This window comes from Candoia aspera, chromosome 11 (assembly GCF_035149785.1).
Source record: "Candoia aspera isolate rCanAsp1 chromosome 11, rCanAsp1.hap2, whole genome shotgun sequence".
NCBI lineage: Eukaryota > Metazoa > Chordata > Lepidosauria > Squamata > Boidae > Candoia > Candoia aspera.
In genome coordinates this window covers 7,316,732-7,342,773 of record NC_086163.1, presented here as the reverse complement: position 1 = coordinate 7,342,773, position 26,042 = coordinate 7,316,732, and the positions used below count along the sequence as shown (strand labels likewise).

The window sequence follows — 26,042 nt, the reverse complement described above, 5'->3', positions numbered from 1 at the left end:
AAACTGGAGTATAAAATTGTTATTAGTAAATAAGCTTTTCAATGTCAGGTGAGATTCATTACTAAGTTTAATGTCATGTGAGATATTTTGAGGTTCTCTATGCTACCTTTTAATCTTTTTTTAAAAACAGCATTGTTTTATATAAACCATTACTTTTTTTTTATTTTAATATTGCCCCACACTTAATTGATACTCTATTTTCTTGGCTTGTTTTGTGAAGGTTGAGCTATAAATTCCCATTATTATTATTAAGCATGCTGTTCAAAACGTAATATAAATATTCTTTATTTTGACCATGACATTTTATCAATCACATCTTGCGTGTGTTTTTTATAAAAGCTGGGGGTACAAATTCATCAGGATTAATAACAGCTATGCTGTCTTAGGTTATGTTTGAAAAACAGAATAAAACACAAATTAACCACTAGAATCTGATCTTGCATGTTATGGGAACCCCGCCGGAGCAGTTAATTCGTGGTTCAGCGTGTAGTGTCAATCCAAAAATGGGGGAAATTGAGAGAACCACCTTTTAGCTCAGCCATGTTTTATTCAAAACGACTTCTGCATTCACACGATCAAGGCAACTGACGCCAGCTAAACATCAAACGTACAAGCTTTTCTTTTTAAAGTTGCATGGCCAGCGCTGGACTACACATCCCATCGCGCCAGGCAACTGGCCGACAGCTCAACGTCAAAGCTGCAGGCGTCTTTTCTTTTCAAACTTGCTTGGCCAGCGCTGGACTGCACATCCCATCGTGCTGGGTGGCGGAAGGGGGGCGAAAGGGAGCGGCCCGGGAGGAGGAAAGGGGAAACGCCCCGTTCTGCAACCCGGCGCCCTCCGGAGGGGACGGGCCGCAACTCCCACCCTACCGCCCGCAGGGTGGGGTGGGCGGGATGGGATACGGAATCCCCCGGCTCCAAGGGCCGGGGGGGCGGACTCGCCCCCCCGCCAGCAGCCCGAGCAGCCCCATCCCACGGCGGGGACGAGGCGCGCGCCCCTCCGCCCGCCCGGAGCGCCGGGCCGGACGGCGCGGCAGGCAGGCGGCTGCCCGGGTTCGCATTGACGTCAGAGCGGCCGCACATGACCGGGGAAGCCAATCAGAGTCGCTCCGGAGCGGCTGCTGCCAGGCGCCCGAGCCCCGCTCGCCTCTCCTCCGGCGGCTCCGCGGGCTCCGACGCCGCCCGCACTCCGGTACACGCGTCCGCGTGCATCCAGACGTGTACAGGCGGGCCGGGCAGCGGCTCTCCTTCTTTTCCAGCCCGGCCGGAGGCCGCCGCCGCTGTCCCTCGGTCCCTCCCTCGCACAAAGGGAGCCCCGCACCCCGCACAGGTCCCTCCGGAGCGCCGCCGCCGCCTTTTGTCTCCGGGGCTGCGGGAGGAGCGGGAGCGCGTCGGGCTCGGCAGCCTCCCGCCGCGCATGGGTGCTCCGCGCACGCCCGCGGGGAGGGTCGGGGGCGGACGGGGCTAGAGCCCCTCGGCCGGCTCGGCTCGGCGCCCCTCTCGGCGCCCGCCCGCGTGCCCCCCGAGGCCGGGGAGGGGCGCCATGGATTGCACGAGCGGCTGCGGGGGCGGCAGCGACCCCCGGGCGCTGGAGGAGAGCAAGCCCTTGCTGGGCGAGGCGCCCGAGGGGACCAGAACGGGGGCCGCCCCGTGCCGGAGAGGCGTCCGCTGCAGCGGCATGAGGTACAAGCTGCTCCAGGAAGGGGACATTCAGGTGTGTGTCATCCGGCACCCCCGGACTTTCCTCAGCAAGATCCTCACCTCCAAATTCCTGCGGCGGTGGGAGCCCCACCACCTGGCCCTGGCGGACCACAGCCTGGCCTCCGCGACGGTAAGTAACCCCCCCCCTCCGCTGCCCATGCAGAAGACCCCCTTGGCCGGGTTCGGCTTCGCCCTTCGCCCCTGGGCCACCTTGGCCTGGGGTGGCCCATCGGGCTGGCGGGGTGGGTGGGATTGCAGCCGGCTGGTTTTGCAAGACTCCCCAAGATGTGGCTTGTTGGGCGTTCAGCCCACCCTGGGTTGGCCCGGCCCGGCCCATCCTGCTGACCTGCACAAACCCACGGGGTAACTTTCACAGGACCTGCTAAGCCTAGACTTTCCTCCTCCTGTGCAGGAGGCCTCTTTCTCCCTCCTACCTACCTACCTACCTGTCCCATTCCCTTCTCTTTGTGCCTCTGGGTTTCGAAGGGGCTTCCCAAACCCAGACCTTTCCCTGGACGGGAGGAGAGTTGTTGTCCAACACCTGGATGGTGTGAGCTGGAAAACCCACCCAAAATAAAAGGTGACAGAACCTGGCATGCATGCAAGATGGTCTCTGAGGGTGATTTTAAACAAAGCCCGGAACAGAAGCAGCAGTGTTTCAACCTTAGGCCAGTTTTTTTTATTACTATGCTTATTTTTTATTTTTCTTCATCTTATAGTGATCTCTTGTCCTTTGGCTGTCTGGAATATTTGAGGTTGAAATGAGAACTGGTAGCAAAAACCCTCTTTGGTCTTTCCATTCTTTAGAAGCACAGTATATTGTAATTGAATTATTCATCAGTGACTTCTCATGGTGGAAGATTTTGTTTCCTCTCTCTTCAACATACAGATGCATGATTACTTAGGTTTTAATCATTTCCTTCTTTGAACGTCGAAGTTTTTTTTTTTTTTTTACTCAGGTTGGCTGGGTTTTAAAACGCTGGCTTGTAATCAGAGGAAGAGCGAAGAACAAATCAAATCTTGAATGGAAAGCAATTAGGAATTGTACACCTGGAATGGTTGGATAGGACATTCAGGGGTATCCCTTTAGTTACTACACTTGATCTTAGCCAAAAGGCAGAGAAGCGACCTTTTGACTTTACATATAGAGTTAGATAGATAATTAGTGTATTTTACCTGAATTCAGTATATACTTTTTAATGCATGTTTTTAATATTTTAGTGTGACTGTTTATCTTATGGAATAATACCATTGTATTGGTCTATGACCGTAATTAAGAGTGATGATGATGATCCCTTTAGTTGAAAATGCATTTTAGGTCTTGAGTTGGATTCCCTGTTCTTGAAAGGTCAAGCTGGGATTGACCTTTCTGCCTCTTGCCCTTCTTAATTGAGGGTGAGCAAGCTAAGGATTATGGGAAGTGTAGTCCACCCTGTCTAGAAAGCAGAAGGTTGGAAAAAGCTGCTGCTTCCCCTTGGGGTTTGATGTTAAATCTCCTAAAATGCCCCTTCCTCTGGGCTAGATTGCAGAGAATAGAAGATGCGTTTGATCTCTCCCATCTTAGATATAACGTGGCTTGCTGGATTTAGGCTAGATTGCAGATAACATGATACCTTAGTGTTTGTCCTTTACCTGCCAAACAACTCCATGTCAGCTCAGGAACCATGGACTTTTACTTTTCCCCCCATGCACTGAATGACTGTTTTTTTTTGTCTTGGCCTACTTGCAGAGATGCTGGGAATCCAGGCTTCTCTTCCAGCTCACAATACCCTTGTAAGGTTGGCTGACAGAGCAGCAGGCTGGAGAGAATATACAGCAGGGGCTGCAGAGTCAGTAGCAAAAGGGTTAATAACTCACTTTCATTGCAGCTCTGCTGTGGTTGCACAACACAACAGTTGTGCCTTCTAAGGCAGCCATTTTCCAGCTTGCTCTCTGGAGTTGATTGTTTCCAACCACAGGTGGACATTAGCAGCAGTTACCTGTTTATACAATGAATGACTATCCTGGACTTTGGGCCTTGAGATGAAGGCGGTGCTCTTTATACCTTGCATGACTCACCAGCATCATACAAATAGTGCAAGGGCTGTGCTCGGTCCTCGTAACACGGGGCAGCCAGTTCACACATTATGCTTAGCCAAAGCCAGATCTTTATGACTTCTCCTGGTATATCAGCTCAGCCACTGGCTCTTTATTTGGTGGCTGGAGTGAAATCCAACTTTACGCAGGTCTCACGCAGAAGTAAAGCCTTACTCGTGTCCCTGGGTTTACTTCTGAGTAAGGGCATATGGATTGCAGCCTTCACTTTTCTCCAATTTATCCCCATCTCCCTTTCGGATCTCCTTCCAGTTCATTTATAAAGTGTGGCTTTTTTCTGTGAGTGGTTTAAGTGACAAGCTGGTATTTGGTCCACATGGTTGAGGGGCGTGAGGATCCCCTAATACTTTGGGTTTTCAAATCAGGCCTAGTCCTAGTCAGAACAGCCAAGTGAAAATATTGGTGAGCAGAGCAATGCAAAACTAGCATTGCAATCCACAACAAGTACATGTGCTCCAAGTGGGAATGATTGAGTTCACTTAAGGGGGTTCATCTGACTTTGTCTGGTGTGCTATGTGAACCCCCCTCACGTTTTCTAAATCAGGGTTTACGGTTTAGAAAACCCAAGGCTGTTTTCCAGTTGTGGTTTATTTGACAAGGCCTGTTTGATAGCAGTTGGGTATCGTGATATATTAACTTAGCCGTCGACTTACCTCTCTTTCTTCGGAGCAAAGCAAACTGAAATGCCATGTTTATTCTTTAGTGAAGTTTTGTAGCTGTGATTGGGGATAAGATGAAGAATAATTATGTAGACTGTGGCTCTCTTTTAAAAAGCCTGTGGAGTGAAAAAAAAAACCCAACTACGAAACCATCTAGGTTGGATTTGGATGGCATTCAGACCCATGGTTCGCTCTAACCTTGGTGTGATTATCTTACTTGGAGTGATTGGGTTCACCTTACCTGCAAAACCGAACTAATCACATGATGGCTTAGGGTGATATTTGACCCGATGGTCTGTTGACCAAGGGGAGGGAAAACCCAGCCAGTCATGAGAATTTCAACTAATCCAATGTATTATTTGCTAAAAGTTTTCCCCCTTGCAAAAGAGGCCTTTGTATTTCTACCCTACTCTCCAGTGCCCAAGAATACCATACCCACCCTTCCTTCCTTCCCTCCTTCCTTCCCTCCCTCCTTCCTTCCTTCCTCTTTTAGTCCCCCATCTTCCAATTCCTGAGCAGCTTCCCCAGATCCCCTCACCTCCCTCCCTCCCTCCCTGCCTACGATTCCCAGCTACAATTCCCTGGAGGTTTAATGGAAACCCGGGAAGTTGCAGAATCCTGGTGAGAGACTTGTACGCTAAAACATGAGACTTTCACTTACCCCCCAGGTCTCCTGGTCACCCCCCAAAATGGAAGAGCACCCCATTCCACCCCTGAGATTTTGCTGCAATTCTCTTCTTTGAAAGACGTCCAGAGGCAAATTCCTCCTTGAATTGAATGAAAATAGCCGGGATCTATTGCACAGTGTTTACATAGTGTTAGTCCAAAGGACTGGTCAGTTACTGGGGTGGAATATTGCCCCATCTCTGGTCTGCTGTTCATCTTTCTGTTTCTTTTCCCAAGTAGTTGTTTCTCTGACAGGCTCAACTTATTAAAGTTCCCATCTTTTGCTTAGGAGGAGAGGTGTAGAAGACCCCTATTCTCCCCCTAGTGTCCTTTCCCTTTGTGCAGCTGCCCTGAAGGAGGCATGAGACAATGAAGCTCTCTCTTTTGAATGCTCAGCTGCTTAGAGGAGGAAGGTGAGCAAGAAGTGCTTCCAAGGAGAACTTCTGAACATCAACAGTGGCGCTCTTCCCTTTAGAGTGCAGGCCTTGGTAGGTGCACAGCAGTCCTAACGTCTGCCACCAGCATGAAGTCTTCAGGCTTTCCTCAGCACAAAAACAAGCACGCAGACCCATTTTCACTTTAAAGCGTCCATTTTTTTAAAAAATTGCCTCTGTTTTGGTGTGTGCGTGACAAAAGATGAAGGCATTTTTCCTGCTGCTATCCAGAACAGGTAGGGTAGAAGTGAAACAAGAAGGCCAACTGATTTGTATCAATTGTGTTTATGCTTGACACATCAAAGGCCAAAGTGCCTTTGTTCTCTGTTGTATATATAGACTTGGTAAGTCTTCTGTTATGTTTTCTTGTTTTAGAAAGTGGTGGTGTCACAGTCCACAGGAGTTTTTCTTTTCCACTCCTAAGACCCAGGTAGATAGTTGGTAAGTGTGGTTCTTCAGCTGTTGCCATAGCGAGCATGGCCTGTAGCAAGAGATCCAGGGAGCAACATTTTGAGTCTCGCCCTTATTAATCATTGCCAAATTGTCTGTTTCACGGTTATCTATTGGGCTGTTTACTTTTTAAACATTTTTTTTCATCCAGTGTTTCTATTGAAGGTGAGCTGGTCTGTTACAACACTGATATACTGTGGTTTAGTTTTCAGATTCTTTCCCCATCATCTACAGAGGTGGGGACCTACGGAGGGAAAAAGGGAGATTTGATTTGGGGAAATGTATCTAAACTGTGTATAATTGATTTCTTTATTCATGCACTCAACTCTGTACCTGAAAAACAAAACAGGAGAAGGGTTGCAATCTCAGAACGATCCCTGGAAAATAGCCATTTTAATCTCTATATATAGCATGAGCAGAAGTAATGGTGATAGCTTGACTGTATTAAGAATAGTTAGGGTACTAATCCATCAAGCTAATAGAACATTTATTGAAGAATTTCTTGATGCAGGAAGATACATAATATTTTGCTGAAAATGGCTAAGCCTGGGAGGGGGGGAACACTTTTGAGATTTAAGGGTGTTAGAAAGGAGGATGAGTATGTGAAATATGAGTTTGAACTGGAAAAATTGAATAAATATCTCTGAATGACCTGGATTGGAGCTAGGCATGGCTGAAAGCATGGGAATATGTTTGAAGTGAAGCTGGTCAGGATCTGATCAATGCCTGGATGGGCAGCTAGTGCAGAATGAGTTCCAGGATTGTGAAATGAGAGATGCCCTTGGTAAAGGAGAAAGAATTAAAAGGTGGATTGTGCACTACAGATAATACAAGAATAAAAATGGAGGATCTCTAGTTCAGTGGCGCTATATATATTTTGCAATTAAGTCAGACCTGGAACAGTCCAAATCACCTCCAATTAAAAGCAAACTCAGCAAAAGAAAGGCGACATTTTGGCAGGGGGTCCTAGAGAAATGATATGCCTGGATTCACCCATGCCATTAAACCAAGATTCATGAGTAAGCCACCACTGCCTGGGTTACCCATAACCCTAAACTGAAGATCAGGGATTACTAAACTGAGGGGCTGAGTTCTCACAGCACACTTAAGCTAAAGCCAAATCACATTATGGCTTAGCACAAAAGTGGCAAATATGGGATACAGGCAGTTGTTTATTTGATGCAGCTAATTTTGGTTAAAATTGAAGCTGGTTCTGCTCCTGATTTTAGTAGGTTGAGGATTCCAATGGATACAGTATTGTGTGCAGATACTGGGTGGGACATAAACAATCATAGTACGTTCTTTTCAAATATGCTGTTGTCATGCTGGGTTTTTTCTCATTGTCCTTTAAATGAGGTGCACTTTTGCAGTACGCATGTAGTTTTCCATTGTGCAGGGTTTTATACTTAATAGGAGCCTCCTTTTTAACCCCGATGCTGTATGCATATGAGTTTTACTGCTCAATCTCCCCAAAGAACAATTTTAATATTTACAAACTTTCATCTTCAGATTAAGTGCTTGCTCAGGGACATAATCTATTTCCCCCCCCCTGGGCTTGGTAGTTTTATAAAACAAACGCCAAAGGAGTCTAAATATTTGTTTGTTTCTGAACCTTATTAGGTGCAGCCTCTGCAACAATAACACTTGAACATGCCAAGTCTAATAAAAGGGAAACTGCACGAGCATTAAATAAAACCCGTTTAAGTTTGCTGCTGTTATATCGCCCACCGATCTTTTCTTGATGATTGAACTTCGGCAGGACCTGTTGTGAATGCTTACCTTTGGGGAGATTTTTCTGCACCTAAGGCATTTATTTTTCATTCTACAATTTGGAGTTGTTGTTGTTGTTGTTTTAAAAAAAACAACCATCCTGTCTTTGAGTTAAAGCAGCAACAAATAGAACAATTTTCTAACCCTCATTATTGTAGACATAGAGAAACTAGAAGGCTGCACTGTGCTTGGCAGTTCTTCTTTTCAATGCAAATGACTTATTTTGTTGCAGAGAAATTTGCAAAGACACTCTATCCTCCTTTGCTTGCTCATTCACTAGATTGACACGTCCTGATGCATAAATACAAAACTGAAACAAGACAAAACCTTAATTGAGACATTTGATGCATGTATTGATATTTTCTCCCATGCCTTATATTTAGCTGGAATTGTGGTTTGTGGTTAGGAATCCACATTATAATTTTTTTTTGGGCATTTAAATATTTTATTGGTGAAATATAAGAAGATATGATGAAGCACAACCAAAAATGTAGCAGTGCTAATATAATCAGAAAAGAATATACAGAATAGTAATTACTGTAAATGAGTGACAATTTTCTTAAGAAATCAGATTCAGTTCCAGTAACATAGGAACATGATAATATCACCACTCATAGTTATTTGTTCCTTGATTTTGCTCTATCTTTTCTTTGTTTCTTTTAGATTCTTCTTTTTTTTTTAAAAAAAAAAAATGTTGTTTCTGTTTTACCAATGAGCATCTTTGCTGCTGATGGAGGAAAAAGGGTGAACTAGGGAGACATTTTCTGATCCAGCAAAACTTCACTCATGTACCATCCATTCCTGCAGTGAAAAGCAAAACCAGGATTTTTGACATAAGGGAATTCTCAAACAGCCCATTTGATTTCCCTTCTCTTTTGCTCATAAAATCCCTGTAATAAACGTTGTAGGGGGTTGGGCAGAGTTACATTTGACATGTTTTGCTGCTGGCTCTCCATCATTAGTTGAGAAGACCAGCATTACAGGTAGTCCTCACTTAACCATTTGTTGGTGATGGTTCAGACTTACAGCGGTGTTGAATAAAACAACTTACGACCAGTTCTCACACTTGCGATCGTCGCAGCGTCCCCGTGGTCACGTGATCACAATTTGGGTCCTTGGCAACCTGTTCACATTTATGACCATTGCAGTGTCCCCTGGTCACATGATCGCCATTTTCGACCTTCCCAGCCAGCTTCTGGCAAGCAAAATCAATGGGGAACTGCATGAGTGCTTAACGACCACATGGTTTGCTTAGCGCCCACAGTGATTTGCTTAATGTCTGCAGCAAAAAAGGTCGTAAAATCGGGTTGCGTTTGCTTTATGACCGCTTCACTTAGCAACTGAAATTCCAGTTCCAATTGTGGTTGTTAAACAAGGACTACCTGTATTACGTGATGATATGATGGCAAAACGTAGCTGTTCTCATGGATTGTTTTCCCACTGCATCGTTCAAGACTTTGGAAATTCCAGATAACAGCATTTTATTGATTACCTTTTAGCGGTGGTGCCTTTTCTGGAATTCTCAATTAGTCGTCCTGTTTTTATATATTTTTTATTTATTAAACATATTTGATTGCCACTGCAATAAAAAAATGACTCATGGTAGCTCACATACTGGTTTTTACACTGTTTTCCTTTTCCCTTTTCCTCTTCTTTCCTGCTGTTCATAATACGATGATTTTGCCTCTGTTGGGAGAACTGCAATTATTGGCTGATATAAAAGCCCAGTCAATAACTTTCCTTGTGGCCTCTTTTCACAATACAGCTCAGGGCAACGTCCATCAGGTTCTGCGCGAGTAAAAAAATAGACATTATCTTCAGTTGAGTTCAATACCTGGTGACCTCATAGGTGTGTCCATGCTGTTTTCTTGGGAACAGAAGTGATTTGCCATTGTTTAAGCACTCATTTGGATTGTGGCGAGAGAGGAATGCAGTGTAAATGGCCGCCTCCTGGGATGTTTTCTGACTTGTTCCTGGAGCTCTGAGATTTCCTGTTGGTGCCCCATCCAAGGAATTAGGTCCAAGATCAGCCCCTTGCTGTGACACTCCCTTTAAAAAAGCAGTCCCAATTTGGAAAGTCTGCTTATCTCGATTTCCTATGCATACTGTCTTTTGCAAAAAAAATAGAGGGGGCGAGGGCATATTTTTCCTTTGCAAGGATCTTGTTGACCCTGTGTGCATAATGGCTTCAGGACAGGACATAATAATACAGTCCCAAAGTTATCCATTAACCTCCCCCAAGGAAGTTAAAAGTGAATACTGTTTCATCACTTCTTAGTTTCTCTTTTGCAGCTGAGAAGGCAAAGCTGGACATGGAAAGGAAGTTTTTTATTATAACAGAATGGGAGTTTTTTTTCATCATCATTATTGTTAGAACATGGGGTGCCACAGAGGTGGAAATGATTTCACAAGACAAGATAAAACAGCTATAAATCTAGCCTTATTGTCCAACTGTTGGGGAGACAAAAAATAATTCTGAACTTTAAAAGCAGGCCACTAAGTTCACTTTCTTATGAGAAGCTAAAAGAAAATCAATTTTCTGTGTATTAGACCATGCAGCTTCTTTTCAAGCGGTCTAAAGGCTTGTAATGAATCCCATGGGGAAAAAAAAATTAAGACAGTGGAACGAATGATGAAGCTCATTTTCCACCAAATCCTTGCCACACAGGCAGTTTTTGGTCACACCCCCTCTACCTACCTCGCAGGGTTATTTTCTGGGGATAAAATAAAATAAGGGGAGGTTTCCTCATAAGCCTACTTCAGCTGCTGGAGGAAAAAGCAGGATATCAGTGTAATGGATAAAATAAATACAATTTGTTTACTTAAAACTGACTTCCAAAACTGCTCTTAGCTTGATGAAAGATGTTCTGAGGTTGGAAATCAGCTTTAAAAAGCATACAATTAGTCTTTTGCCTTGGGCCTAATTATAGTATGCTGTAACTGATAAAAGGTAGGGAACACAAGACTAAGCCTTAAAAGTCATTGTTCTGCTGTTTGCTGTGATTTTAGGGGTTAAAAAAAGTTTTGCCAAATGAATTCCAAGCGTGGTGTAACCCAAGACCACCAAGCCAGTTGGGGCGTAATTGTTAGGACCGTGAAAACAAACAGCTCAGCCCTTAGTCTGATGTTGAATTTTCTTTTTTATTCCTGTTTAGAAAAGAGGAAGGGAAGATTTGATACTGATGAAAAAATGGACGGCATTGTTGATAAGATTTTTCTGGGTGCTCATATGATGCGGTGGCTAGCATCTTTGCCTGGAGGGAGATCCAGCTTCAAAGCACAGTGCAGCTTAAGATACAGAGGGATGCTTATACTGTAATTCAAATTTTGCAGATTGAAGTGGTGATTAAGGGTGCAATTAGTGTCCAGACTCAATTTGGCTGTGGAGTAGACTGTTCCAGTCTGGATCCTCTTCACTTGGCTCTATATATTTGGATTAGACACTTATTAACATAAAATAAATTGAGGATGTACGTATGTTGTAGAAGTGGGTTAGAAGTCATTACAATGCATACATTTTGGTTGTTGGATCTGACATGGATTTAAACAAGAGGGTCTTTGTTCGCAGGCTGGAAATTACTTTGGAATAGAGGAATGGTAAGATTCTAAATAAATAGAAGTTAGGCTCATCCCTGAAGTAATTATCTTAGGGTCTTAACAAATGTTATCTCCGTGGTGTGTCCTCATGTCACTGATACGATTGCTAATGGAATTACAAAACTTAGATTGGTTTCTGCAGGATGGGGCCCTGTGATGACAGCCCCCACCTACAGTTATTTTTCTACTATGTAATCATCACACGTTTAAAATAGTTGGTGATAATAGCCCATAGAAAGAACATGGAAGAGTGTACGATATAACATTCAGTGAAGGACTGTAGGCTAAGGCAGATAGGACAGATAGGCTAAGGAGAGGGAGATGGGTAGATATGGGAAGAATATTCATTTTAGGCTTGGCGGTAGTCGAGTACATGAATTTGGAACCCCTGCTTCCAGTATGCCTGTCCAAATCAGGTTACCTTTTAGAAAAAGGTGGCCCTGCACTTAAGCTTCTATTGTCATGTTTTTTGATCCATGCTTGTTCATTCAGACCCTCTTTTAGTCATTTCCAGGTATCTGATACCTGCAGTGACCAGAATTCCAAGCCAACATGGGAAATGCCCAGTTGTAGAGTTGCGGGTTGGGTTTATAATATATCTGAAGGGAAATCAGTTACAGAAGGCTACACATTCCTGTAAGGATTGTCCCCTTGGTGGTGGTGGTGCTGGTTATTATTATTATTAGGCACAGACTTATCAGAAATAACTGTTTAAAAGCATTCTTACAAAAAAAACCCAACATGAACTAGAAGGACTTAAGTTCAGGATAAGGAAATTCAGCAGACTCTACTTCTTGATGCCCTGTGTGAGGAAATTGTTAAAATGGGATGTTTTTGAACTTCATTTGGCTAAATATGCTAAAGTGTAATTATGGTTTGCACGCCACTTGTATGCATCCAGTAGATGAAGGAGGCAAGATTCAGCAGCATTTCAGAGAAAGTGCGCTCCAAAACAGTGAGGACATTATTTCTTTTTCTCTAAGCAGCTAGGACTGAAGGATTAGTTTGTCCAGTTTTGGATCCACCGTGTTAAATATATTAGGATTTCTAGTAGCAAAAGCTGTTAATCTGAAGAATGAGCATTTTGGAGATGCTCCTTGAAATAATGGAGGAAATGGATCGGTGTTCCAAGGTAATGCTGCTATATATACCAAAGGTGCAGTGGCGTGGCTAACATATTCGACACCTGGAGTGGATCATTTTTGAACACCCCTCTCCTCTGTTGCTGCTGCCAAACAGCTGACTCAACTCCATATCTGTCACTGATCTTCCAGATGGCCTCCTTGTTGTCTCCAGGTCATCAGATAATGCACTTCCATATTGCCTGCACCTGGGGGGGGACTACCCCCACTGCTCCACCCTTGGTACACCACCGTTAGTAATGTCCATGAGCACCAGTGTCCATGTCCATGAGCACCATGAGCACCAGTGTAAATCCACAGTGGTTATTTGTGTCTGTGATTCTCAACGTAAGAACCACCCTGCTGGACCAGTCTAAGGCCCATCTCAACGTTGTATTTCTCACAATGGCCAGCCAGTTGCCTCAGGGATGCTCACAAGCAGGAGGTGGTGACATGTCCCTCTCCCACCAGCAAAGGTATTTGAAAGCGTGTTGCTCCCAACCTGGAGGTCACCTTGGTCTTCGGGACCAATAGTCTTAGAACTGTCCTCCATAAAATTACCCATTCCCTCTTTTTTGAGCTAATCTCGATAATATTCTGGCCTTTTCTTGTAGGACAGGAGTTTGAGCCCTCTGCCCACATCTGCACTTTACCAGTGTGGTTTGCGATGTGAAGTGGCGGTTCAAAACTTGCAATTTTTTATGGTAGAGTTTAAGTGGGGGTGCTTTGAAATTACTTGAAAATGGATGCTATGCTGAAATCTGCCTTCTAGTTTCCTTCTAATACTAAACTTTTATCTCAAATTCTCTTTCCAGCTGGACAAAATATTGAACGAGAACTGGTAAGGGGAAAAAAAGCAAAAGGATTTTCCCTGCGTCACTGAATTAAAAGCCGCTTTTCATGATTGCTGAGCAAGGCTCACGCTCATGAATCTTTAAGAGCGAGCAGGAACAGCTGGGCACTCGGTCACTTCAGCTGGCTGGAATACTCAGCTGTGAAAGAAAACCCTCTGCATGTCTCAGCAAGCCAGGAATTGTTTCCTGAAAATGAGACACAGCATGAGGCAGCGTGCCAAAAATTTGAGTTTCTGTAGAAGCACAGAAAGGTATTATACTTATTAATGGTGGGGCACCCACTGCATTTCTGCAGATGTTATGTGGCTGGGGTGAATTTACAGGGTATGATGAAGGCAGGAGAAGGCCACTTTATCTGCGCATATGCAGCTGCTCACTGGTGTGTAAGCTTCAGATTGAGTTCTAAAGAGGTGCCGTGAACTCTGTGGAAGCCCAAACATAGCATAACTCTTTAAAGCAGCTGTGTCTTTTCCTGGGGTCAGGTAGCAGCTGTGGAGGACAAGGACTCGTCATTGCAGGAAAAGACATGGCTGCTTTAAAGAGTTGCTGAGAAAGCCTATGCTCATGTCCCAGTATATTCTGAAGCATTGTTTTGGAATCAAATCCAAACTGCTGTGCAGCTTTACTGCTAGAGTCTGGGCTGGAGATTAAAACAGTAGAAATAGGCACAATTCTTCGGTGTCTTAATCTGTGGTTCAGATTAAGGCTGAATGACAGTGTGAAAGGCTTCATATTTGGTATTTGCCAATTAATGCTATTCAGTTTTTAAAAAATCAACAGCCTAGCTCCTGTTTTGTGTGGAAGGCTGATATATCTCAGTTTGCAAGCCCAGCAAGCAAATGGGTTCATCCTGAAAGTGAGGGTGGGGTGCTTTTTTTTTTTTCCTCTGTTTTTGTTTTGGTAAAATTGTGTTGCTGAAATACTACCTTTTCGGTTTCATTCTGTTTGGATTGTAAAACCTAATTTGGATTGTTTGCTTTTCTGCTTCATGTGTGCGGCTAGTATCCACTGTCCTGAAAAAGGTGCGAATGTTTTCTGTGTGGCAAGCCAAGCTTGTACATACTAGAGGAATGCAAAACAAAGCCAGCATTGAGACAGGAAACAACCCATTGAACTCTTCCTTTAGGAATTTGGTTTTGCAAAATCTAAAAACTGGTCCTAGCATACTGCAGCGAACAATCCCTGAAGGAACTACAGCAGCGTTTCTCAACCTTTGCAACTTTAAGATGTGCGGACTTCAACTCTCAGAATTACCCAGCCAGCAAGGGGAATTACTAACATCTTAAAGTTGCCAAGGTTGAGAAACATTGAACTAGAAGGTAGAGGTGATACAGTATGTTCCCTACTGAAATTTATACTAAGGAATATGTTGTAATTTTCCAAATCTTTCTACCTCTTGCTGTTTTTGTCCCTTCTACACAAAAAAATCCAGGCTCCTGCAAATGGATTTAGCTCATCCTCAAAGGTTAAGAAACAGATCTGAGCTATTTTGATGGGGAAATTCGGTATACTGGGAGTAAAACTGATGGTCACTCATGGATGAAGGTTCTGACTTGCTTCTTGGGAGCGTTACACAGGTTTCCCTGAGTTGGACATCCTTCCACCCCCAAATCCATGGAGGTGGTTCCTTTCTTAGACCAAACGAAAGTTACAGAAGGCTTTACAAATATCGTATAAAACTTCAGGTGGCCAAAAAAGGAGGAGCTGTCTTAAAAATGTTGAATCTGCCAACTGGCTACCCAACAACACTTCAGTAAATTCACTTCTTACTAAGACCTCAGTGGGATGGTGTTTGGAGAGGTGTGAGACTTGAAGGGAAGTTGTAAAGGCCTGTTGTCCCCCCAGATGTCCCCCCAGATGTTTGAGGACCATGACTTCCTGGATTCCTCCAGAAAGCCAGCGTGGATTTCTGGGGTTTGTAGTCTTGATACATCTGGAGGGCAGGAGGTTGAAGAAGGTCAAGCTAGGGATATGACAGTTTCTCATTCCATTTGTTCAGCAACCAAACCCTGGAAAAGAAAGCGGCCTGCCCCCGTTTCACCCTTGGTCTTTCAGTCCTCCTGTTTCCCCCCACTATTCCAATTGTGTAAAATTTAAGTTGACTCATTTATCCATTAAGATGATTACATTGTGCTGCCGTATTTACTTGACAATCATTTTCATGCTGTTTCCTGTTGTAAGGCATGCTTCACAGCTTTTACTGCACCCTGCAGCTGTAAAGAGTGAGCAAGGATGGGCTAGGCCATGCCCAAAGCAAACCACGGAAACCATTTTGTTTCACAAACAGCCCATTGAACATACTGTGATTTTGACATTCTGATTTTTCTATTTTAACTCGTGCGATTTTCCCCCCCTTCCTTCAAAATTTAAAAGGAGAACAGGGAGCACCTGAAGGACCCCAAAATGCTGTTGTTAAGGTGCCAAAATGTGCTCGGTTTTACCTCTGTATTTTATTGTTTCCTGTAAGAGTTCCTTCAGAAGATGTGCTAATACACTCATGATTCACAAGCTATTTATGGTCCCATCCTTTTTCAGCAATTCCCCAACAAGCTGGTTTCCTTGAAGAGATCCTGGAGAAACAGGAGCATTTCTCTCTCCCCACCCTCCCAAGCCTAGCTGTAGAGCATGTGAATGTGGCAGAAAAAAACTCTTTAATCATGTAGCGCTGTGAGTTTCAAGCAGAGAGTTGGGTCACAACTTCTGTTTCATAGCTGCCTTTGAGATGGTCAGGAAGGTGTCTCATGGAGATATCACTCCTGGGATTCCCAGGCTTGCTTGTGAAGATTAAACATTGGAAGGGTGTGCAGCCAGCACGTACTCATGCTTGGCACATTCCTGCCCTATGTGTGTACTGGATGAAATCCTTAACCACAAGACCACATCTCTGGTGGAATGGCAGGTTACACAGATAAGTCATCCACAACTTTTGAAGGCACCATCTCTGTTCTAGAAGGCAGGGTTCAGGGCGACCCAGATACCTTGTATATGGGTCACATTCTAGGGTAAGCTTTCATTAGGTGTGGGACCATAGTTCACGCTCTAGCTGGGTATCGTAGGAGAGCTCTTCTTAGGACCTGGAAGTCACTGGAGGTCAAAATGGACAGGGTTCTCGCCTTGGATGGACAGAGAACCTGCCCTCATGCATCGAGCCAGAATCAAATAGGCCATTGAATGGTGTAGCATGATATGCCAGTCCAGCCCTTATGGATTAGCATGCTGCATTGTGTGTAAATGCTGTGGCTTAGCGCAAGATTGGGGGGGGGCAGCAGCCTTTGGTGGGAGCAGAGGAGCTGAGCAGGAGGCAGGGGTACATCATATCAACTGGATGGGACTGGGATTTTCACATTTGTGCCCTGGGGTTTTTAGGATGGAAGGGCTGGTAGCGTTTTAAACTACGTTGAACTTACCTTTGGTCTTGCACTACACATTTCTTGGGAGTAAAACTTAAATTGAGAACTCTACCAGTAGTACTTACAGTCAGGGTGGATTCTGTGGGCTGCAGAAAGGGGGTTCAGGGGCTATCGGTGGCTTTGTGGCCCTGCCTCACACAGCTTTGCACAGTGCGTGAACTCAGCAACATCTGATCCTGGCATTCAACTGCTTTTCTTCTCTGATTCTTTGAGGAAGCATTATGCTCTTCTGTTCTAAAAGCTAAGCAGGATCTTTTCTGTGTTAAAAACTTTATTTTTTTGGATTTGACTTTAAGCTGCTCTCTGTTCAAGAATTGCAGCATGCTGAAAATTACCCTTTAAAAGTCTTCTGCTAAGCGTGGCATTATGCGTAAACTGGGGTGGTTCTAGCTTGTTCAACAAACTATAGTTACAACTAATAAGGGTAAGCATAATGTGTGAATTCAGTTATCCAGTATGGTTTTCTCTTTGCCTTCTTTCATCTCTATTCTCAAACCCATTTCTTATGCCACATTTTTGGTTCATTTCTTATATGCCCGCTTCTGACTTCAGTCCTTTAAAACTGGTTGTGGACTTAAAGGAAGAAGATAAAAAGTGGTGGCTTTAAAACCAGAGTTTGTGGTTGAAACTAGAGTATGTATCTTGTTCTGGATCTTTTGTGCTGAAACTTTCTATGTGTTACCTCTGGATTATATCTGCACAAAAAAATGATTAGAAAATGGCATTTGTCCACATTTGAAACACACACAAATGCCTTTTAAACTCTTTTTGCAGGGGTGAGAAACTAAGGAAGTGTACACAGGTATGTGTGTATACGCATGGAAAAAAAAGGGAAAGTGGGACTGTAACTCCAAAATATAGCGACAGCTGTATGGTGAGCAAAACAAAGTTTATTTTCATCTCATGTAGCTTTTTCAAGCTGTTGTCTATTAGTTTGTAAACACCACCCATTCTCTTTGATAATTGCAACCTTCTCTAGCTATTGGAAACCACCTTTCCAAAATAATACTGCATTTACCCCTGCTTACTATCCCCTAGTCCCCACCCCATCCTTTTTTGTTGTTGTTGATCGAAACCTCCATTGGGGCAGGATTCAGCCTGGTTCTACCAACGTAGCTTTGTAAGCCGCACGCTGATTTTCTTTTATTGTTATAATCTTATTGGTGGTGTCAGCCTTGTGAGGTAGTCCAGACAGGAAGCACACCGAGATGAGCTAATTCTACTTTATTGTAAGGCTACATTAATAGAATCTTGCAAGTCTGAAAGGACATTTCTCCCCCGTCACCTTTACAGCCCAAGAAACTGGGGAGGGTCCCTTCTGAGATGTTTTCCACACCCACATTCCCTTTGTGGGCTCAGCTGCCTTTTATCTGACCATTACTCTGGCTGTGAAACTTCCCCCTGTCTCCCAAGGTCATTCCCACATTCCCAAGTGGCAATCTGGGTTTTTAATCACAGATGCAACTTTTTCAGTAGAAACTTAATGGATGCTGCTGTGGTCTGTCAACCCAGTCCACCAGTGTCCTGTGGAATGCAAGGGACAGGGACCTACGGCCATGGATGGCTTGGCACTCACAGATGGCAAAAGCTTCTGGACTACTTCCTGTCTGTTTTATTGGTGGTTCTGCAAAATATGAGGATTGCCATTTCCAGAGACCCATTTAAACCACTTCCTCCTTTTCCAAAATGGTCTACGTTGGGGGAAGGAAATGTCCGCTTTGGAAGGAAATCGCAAGAATGGGGTGGCAGAGGAGAAGGTGGCAAGGCAGGGGAGCGCCGTAGGGCCCTTCCTGCCTTCATCTTTTTTTGTTTTTATTTTCATCAAGGAGCCATTGGCTTGAGACCGGAACACGAGCTCTTGCCAGTGTTAAAACCACTTAATCTTTAGCAGGAACAAAAAAAGGACGTTGGAGGTTTGTGGAGCTCCAGAAAACTTGCAGAGACTTGTAATAAGAGTGTTGTTCCTCAGAAATGTGGCAATACCCATCAGTTTCCTTTTTCACAGCTCTCTTCGGATGGCTTATTCATCACACCCATGCTCCTTTCAGAAAGGGTTTTGAATGCTAAAGAGTTTTGCCAACAGTAAAATGCTGTTCCTGTAAGAGGTGGTCCTTTTGCTTCCCACCTTGCTGGGTTAGAATGCCAGTGGCTGAGTTCATTCATGTCACTAAACCCTACATTAAACCCTTCTTAGCGTGGCTTGCTTGGTTTTTCCCTTATGCATTATGCAAAGCCAGTACTGTGGTTTGTAGAACATGGGTTGGGACTTAGTGTCATGTGTGAACATAGTCACTGGGGGCTAAAGTGGTAAATAAACCGCAGCTTAGTGTGATCCAGAGCAGCATGTTCAAAAACGATACAGGATCAAGTCAGTAATTGATCACAGTTTGTAGCGCTGACCCCCCTTCTTGCACAACAGTGTTGTAAGGCATCACCCTGCCTTTTCTGAAAAGCCAAACAAGCATGGCTGGCTGGGGAATTCTGGGAGTTGAAGCCTACACGTCTTAAAATGGCCAAGGTTGAGAAACACCGCGGTAGAGTTTTGCCTCTTATTCAGGGGTTCTGGGAATTTTTTATTTTAATTTTTAAACTAACAGGTTCTGTGACCTGAGAAAGTTTGAAAACTCCTCTTTTTCACCTGTATCTCCCACCCTGGCTGCCTTCCAGAAGTCGGTCAAAACAGAAGTCTTCCGGAAGGCACTTGGGTCTTGACCCATCTTGGTTTAGTTATAGTTTGGTGAATGCAGTGTTTTTCATTATACTTTTTTGTTTATTGTGTATTGTTTCCTCTGTATCATATCTGTGCATCACCAAGAGTCCTTAGGGATTCAGTGGTTTATAAATCTAAATAATAATAATAATAATAATAATAATAATAATTGTTGTTGTTGTTGTTGTTGAACTTAAGCTTGGAGAATTCTTAGGTGGCAAGATCAACAGCTGTTGGTTCTTTTATCCTGGAGTATTTTGTTTTCACTGGAAGAGGGTCTCCAGGGTTTCAGCCCCCCCCCCCAAAAAACAGGACATCTGCTGGCACTTGTATCTGAGATGGTTTTAAAAGCCCCAATCCTGAAGAAGAAAAAAAAGTGTTCCTCCAAAGCTGCAGTCCTTGGCGATACGGCAGTTTCATTGTGCAGTTTCCTGAGAAAAGCATTACTGTCGTGTTATATACAGCAACGTGAAATCACAACTGCCAGTTCTTTAGCTGGTGTTGGCCTTCATTCGCATCAAGTTGTTCCCAAGAACCTGGGATGTTGTAATCTGTCGGCGTAGTATATGTGCGGTTCCAAGCAGTGTGGCCTTTTGTAACTGACAGATGGAAATTTTCTAAGATTTTCTAAGTGCCATCCAAGGCTTTTTGGAATGGGCCCAGTGTGCTGATAACCACTGGGACCACCATGGCTGGTTTATGCCATAATCTTTTAACTTTGATTTTCAAATCTTGATACTTCTTCAATTCTTTCTCTTCTATTATTACTGGCTGCAAAATAAGCCAGATGTATTATTCTTATTATATTGTTGGTTGCACAGTCAGCCAGATGTTTAAGACTGGTTTTGGCATTTTTATCCACCTATCGAGTCCTTCCCAAGGACCTGGGATAGGCAGATGTTGTTGTTTGGTGTTAAAGGTATTATTACTATTATTACTATTATGTAATTATAATAATTATTATTATCCCCTTCACTCCTAAATTCAGGTGTGGTCCTAGATCTACTTCACATGCCTATCTGACCTTTTCTCTGTGTTCAAACTATAACCTGGCCACTTAAAAGCTCCTAGTGATTTGGGGAAGTTACTAATTTTTGTTTTCAGATACATTTTTTTAAAAGAGCAATGTCAAAATTGTGCAAGCAGGGCGCATGTTCCTTTTGTGCTGATGGGTGTGTTGTGCCTAACATTAGAAAGCTCTCTGGAAGGCAGAAAATGTTGTGCTGGGGATTTTTTTTCGGGCGGGGGGAGTTGGAGTGGGAGGAATGTTGGTTGCAAAAACACACTCACACAGCAATTTCCCGGCACTCAAAAGTTTACTGCTATTTTGAGTGGGATGGCACTATTAAGACAACAAAACAAAATAGTGATAAGTTACTGTGGGGTGTCAAATTTGGGAGTTTTGACTCAAAACAGTAACAGTGAAAGGAAAGTATGGGTCGGGGGGGCTAAAACTGGGGAAGAGAATGGGAACAAGTAGCCAAATAAAAATATACAAGGGTTTGTGGCTTTGTACCTTTTCACTGCTGATACCCATCCCCTTTTATTAAAAATGGAACATGTATCATGGCTCATTTCATGTCTGAACCGATGCTCTACTGAAATCTGGCTTTTCGTTTCTCAGAATTATTTTTTTTTAACTCCTGGAAGAAATGGTCTTAGCTTCTTTACCTAATGCTTTAGGATGCTTGAAAATGATCTCCTTCTCCCTTTCTGGCTGTGAGTTTCTCAGAGGAAAGGCAGTATATAAATTTAATAAGCATTTTTTAAAAAAAACAAACGAGCTTTTATTCAAATGTATGGTGGTTCTCTTTTAAAACTTGGATGGCTGTTACTGTGGTGCAGATGTTTTTTCTATAAATTATGCCTCAGATGATTCCTTTATTTCATTGGCTTATTTGTATGAAAACACTTAACTTTCTTTTCATAATTAAAAAGATAAATAAGAGTTACTCTATTTGTTCTCTGCACCTTTCCTTCAGAAGACCAGATGTGATTGTGCGTTAGAATGGAAATGGGCATATCGGTTGAAAAGGTAATGTTTGTGCCCGATGCTTACCTGGGAAAACACACACACAAAATTGTCCTTCCTGCTCCCAGCCCCAGAACTGTAAGACAGCTTCAAGAAGTGGTGTAACCTTGTGCCACATTTTCCTCTCTTTGCCAATTGGTTGTCATAGAAATGTGCCAGTCTGTCACAGATGGCTGCGGTACAGAAGCTAACAGGGCATGACCCATCCTTGCTCCAAAGACAATATTTATGCTTGAATTGAACCGAAATGCCTTAAAAGCAAGAACTGTTACTACTACTACTACTACCAGTTTGCTCCTGAAATAGGAATTTGAAACTCTGGAATCATCTCCTTTGATTTTTTTTCTTGTTGGACCTCTTAATGGGAATTTTTTATTTTTTAATCTGTTCAATCATGTCTGATTCTCGGAGACTGCCTGGACAGGTCCCTGCAGTTTTCTTGGCAGGTTTTTCGGAAGTGGTTTGCCATTGCCTCCTTCCTGCGGCTGAGGGAGAATGACTGGCCCAAGGTCACCAGCTGGCTTCGTACCTAAGGCAGGACTAGAACTCACGGTCTCCCAGTTTCTAGCCTGATGCCTTCGTCACCACACCAAACTGGCTCATAATTTAAGTGGGAATTTAGCACCATATAATTTCTCGGCTGTTATTTCCCCATGCCTTTCTTAAATGCTGGGGAGCCTTACACACAGGCTGTTCTATACCTGGTCATGGTGTTCACAGAGCTGCATAGCCCTTAAGACCATCTAAGGCTCCAGTCCTGGAGGCCAACTTTGTCCATGCTGAAAAGCACCCTTGGTGTTTGAGTGGTGTGCCAGGGCCATGCTCTAAAATGTAGTGCTTGGAGGAGATCATAACCCTTGAGTTTGCTTAAATGTCCATTGAATTGGAATTGCATCAAACAGAACTGCACTCCACTTGTGTGTTTCATCATTTTCCCAACCCATTCTTGTGTGTTGAACGTGGGCAAGACGCAGGCCCTTGTGGGGCGCAACCAAGGTTTTGGAGCTCAACTGGGCAAATTTAATTGGGAACGATGCTTCCGTTTCAACAGATTTGCGTCGAGGTGTAGTTTTGTGAGTGCGCTGGTTCCATTGCCATTTTGCGTGCTGGAAAGGGTGGAGGGATAAGCAGCTGCGTCGGTCACTATAAATATGCTCTGGATTATTTGGGAGGGGGATAGATTTCATGCCAGAGATGAAGGAGGGGCTTGGGTAAGTGGACACACTAAGGTTTAAGGGACGCAGTGCAATGAACATACGTTCAGCGGAGGAGTTTTTGATCTATTGGTAATAAGCTCTCCAGCCTTTCCATGCACAAATCTGCTAGTTTCTCCAGAGTACTTTTCCCCTCAGCAATTTAGTTTTTCAACTGGGGAGGCAAAGGGAAAGATTTTTAAAGTATTTTTAAAAATAGGGAATTGGGCACCATTTCTAGTCTGTGCAAATTACCAGCCCATTTCAAGTTAAACCCAAACCACCTTCTGCCTCTCCCTTCGGCCACTCAGTTCTGCTGAAATGGGCAATGCCATTTTTATTCTGTTCTAAATGGTTTGTGTTGTTTTGTTTTTGTTCTAATTTGTTTGTGTTCTTCTGTGTTCGTTTTGTGCATCAGGGCTTTGGGATAGTGCCCGAAGAGGCTATGTATACATATTACCTATTTTTCCATCCTGTTTTCAAATATAGTGGGAAGGAATCCATTTCGTATCATCTTGAGCTTGTGCATAAGATATTTGGGGGTTGTTATATCAAGGGTTTAAGTCAGTGTTTCTCAACCTTGGGAACCTGAAGATGGGTGGACTTCTCCCAGAATTCCCCAGCCACCCATGCTGGCAGGGGAGTTCACCCATCGTCAGGTTGCCAAGGTTGAGAAACACTGGTTTAAGTGAACGTGTGGGAGAAAACTATTATAAGGGATCTGTCTGGACCTGTGATAAATCAGGCCCATAAGGAATGCTGCTCGCTAGAGCTTTCATTGTCAATAAATGGCATTAAAACTGACCCAGGTCCGTTTTTAATGCAGCTAAGCCTCTGCATTAGCTTCAGCGTTAAACATTTTTCTTCCAGTTTTTCTGAGGATTCTCATTTTAAAAAAGATATTACTTAGTTGGAAGCCAACCCTGGAGCAGAAGATCTCAGAGGAATGGAAGGAAGGAAGGAAGGAAACAGAAATCCTTTGTATTTCTTTTTCTTTCTTTTTGTTTTAGTTTTGCAACGAGACTTTTTCGAGCTTTGCCTGTTGTTTTCTCTTTTGCCTGCTGGTTGTCCTAAAAAACATTTGGGATGATGTGCTTGGCAAAACCATTCCCTCCTAGATTGATTCTCTCTGGGGGGAAATGAAAAGGGAGAGAGTGGGAATTTGTAGCTTGGCCAGTGAAAACTTCCTCTTTTTGCCTCTTTGGCAGAAGTCATTGGCAAGGCAGTGATTTTGGAAAGAGTGTGCTCTGAGTGCGCACAAATGGCTGCCCTCGTTATAAATGCAGAAGAATTTGGTGGTCATTGAGAGAAATGGGAAATGCTTAAGTCACTCATCTGATGCTCCCGAGAATATCCTTGGCACTATTCCTTTCCCTTGATGAAAGATCCTGGGAGTGGTAGCCTAGCAACCTTATGCATGCCCCCTCTTTTCTTAGGATCTCAGGAAGAGCTATTTCCAACAATTACTTCTTGAAGTCCTTTCATTGGGGACCACAGAGGTTGACTGAGATAAATAAGAGGTTGAGGAAGATAAATGCATGCTCTCTCAAGGAGAAGAAGAAGAGAAAGAAGGAGTAGCTGCACATATGCTCTAATGTGGAACCTTCACAGCAGACATTAAAGTCTTCCTGCAAATAACAGAGTTTGGCCCATATGAGCAATGCTGTTTATGGCCTTCTCCAGATTATTCGAAAGTGCTATCTCTTGGTTGAGCACGATGTCAACATCCAGTTTCGATCATTGGCACAGTCTTAATTTATCATTGTCTCCCCTTCCAGTTGCACCATCGTCCTTTAATCTGTATGCCATTGCTGTGCTTGGTTTCCTACTGTGAATGCATTGCTTCTTGCAGGAAGAATAAAGAAAACTCAGAAAGCCCACTAGCCAATATCTATACGTGTTTATTTTAATTTTTCAGTTTGGGGGGTTTCCTTAGAGGAGAGTGAAATACCAAGAACAATTATGCAGTTTCTTTAGATGACAACGTTGAGATTCCCCCCACCCTTCCTGGTCTAAACTGTGGTTTGTCTTCTAATAGTAAGTTTACGTGTATGTAAACTGATAGCTTTTTTGCCTAGTGTGGATCCATGTGGTTTAGCTGGGTAGGTAAAGGTAAAGGTTTCCCTTGACGTAAAGTCCAGTCGAATCCGACTCTAGGGGGCGGTGCTCATCTCCGTTTCTAAGTGTCCGTAGGACACTTTCCGGGTCATGTGGCCAGCATGACTCACGGAACGCCGTTACCTTCCCGCCGAAGCGGTACCAATTAATCTACTCACATTTGCATGTTTTCGAACTGCTAGGTGAGCAGGAGCTGGGACTAGCAACGGGAGCTCACCCCGCCGCGCGGTTTCGAACCGCCGACCTTCCGATCGACAGCTCAGTGGTTTAACCTGCAGCGCCACCGCGTCCCTTAGCTGGGTATTGGGGTATAATTTTGACCCAGTTGTTCCCACCTCAGGTATTCTCTACCCATACTTGGTCTTCCCATAAGACCAAGGCAGTATGGCCAAATAGGGCTTCTGGAATTTGCAAAAGTCTGAATTCTACCCCTTAATGCTAAAAAACTAGTAACGGTAAAATATTGTTTTAGCTGAGCCGCACTTTGGGGCATTGTAAAAACCTGGACGTGAGCAATGAGAAAAACATAATTGCTAATCAATACTAAGTTCTTGATTGCGGTTCATGCATCCATGCAAGGGACAAAGTGATGTTTGCATGTATCATGATGTCATCGTACAGTGTGACGTACGTCATTTGTGTGTTGATGTCATGACTCATGTCACTTGATCGTGGCTTGTAATGGATGCCATCTGGTAGGAAGAACGTCCTGAGGCTTCAAAACTCCCAGGGACAGGGGAATAGGGAATAGCTAGGAAAGTGTAAATTCATCCTGCTTGCTCCTCTATTGAGACCCATGTCTGATGATTAGTTGCGTGTTACAGCCTTTTTTGTTTGTGGTGTGTGTGTGAGTGTTTTTGTGTGTGGAGATGCGGGGCTCAGGTCAACGGTTCCAATACAAATCCTGCCCAGGCCATTTCAGTTGCTTGTAACAGAAGGGAAGGTTGTCCTAATGCAAATCAAGATTTCTGAATAACTCCCTCTCTGGTTCCAAATGCTCTCCAGATGTCTTCTGTTGGAAGAATTTCTTGTGGCCAAAGCATCATTTCGTATTGAACTTTGTCCTGTCAGTCCTGCCAAATTCTGGGTGAAAGTAAACCAGCCAGTTGCTCTTGGATATTTTTCCTTAATCCAGACTGACCCAAGTCAAACGTTTGGTCTAACCTCAGACTCTGAAGGCCAGACAGTTCCTTTTGCCTGCTTCTCTGCCTTAGAAGTCGCAAATGAAAGGAA

General features: G+C 43.7%; 1 protein-coding gene across 1 annotated transcript in view; it reads left to right on the top strand.

Annotated features, from left to right (window-relative positions):
- The first annotated feature begins 1,499 nt into the window (after positions 1-1,499).
- CMIP (c-Maf inducing protein) overlaps positions 1,500-26,042 on the top strand; it is a 155,659-nt gene continuing 131,116 nt past the window's right edge. The window contains exon 1 of the mRNA XM_063312806.1: positions 1,500-1,831. Within this exon, the coding sequence (XP_063168876.1) occupies positions 1,544-1,831 (288 nt within the window). The 5' untranslated portion in view covers positions 1,500-1,543. The remainder of the gene's footprint in view (positions 1,832-26,042) is intronic.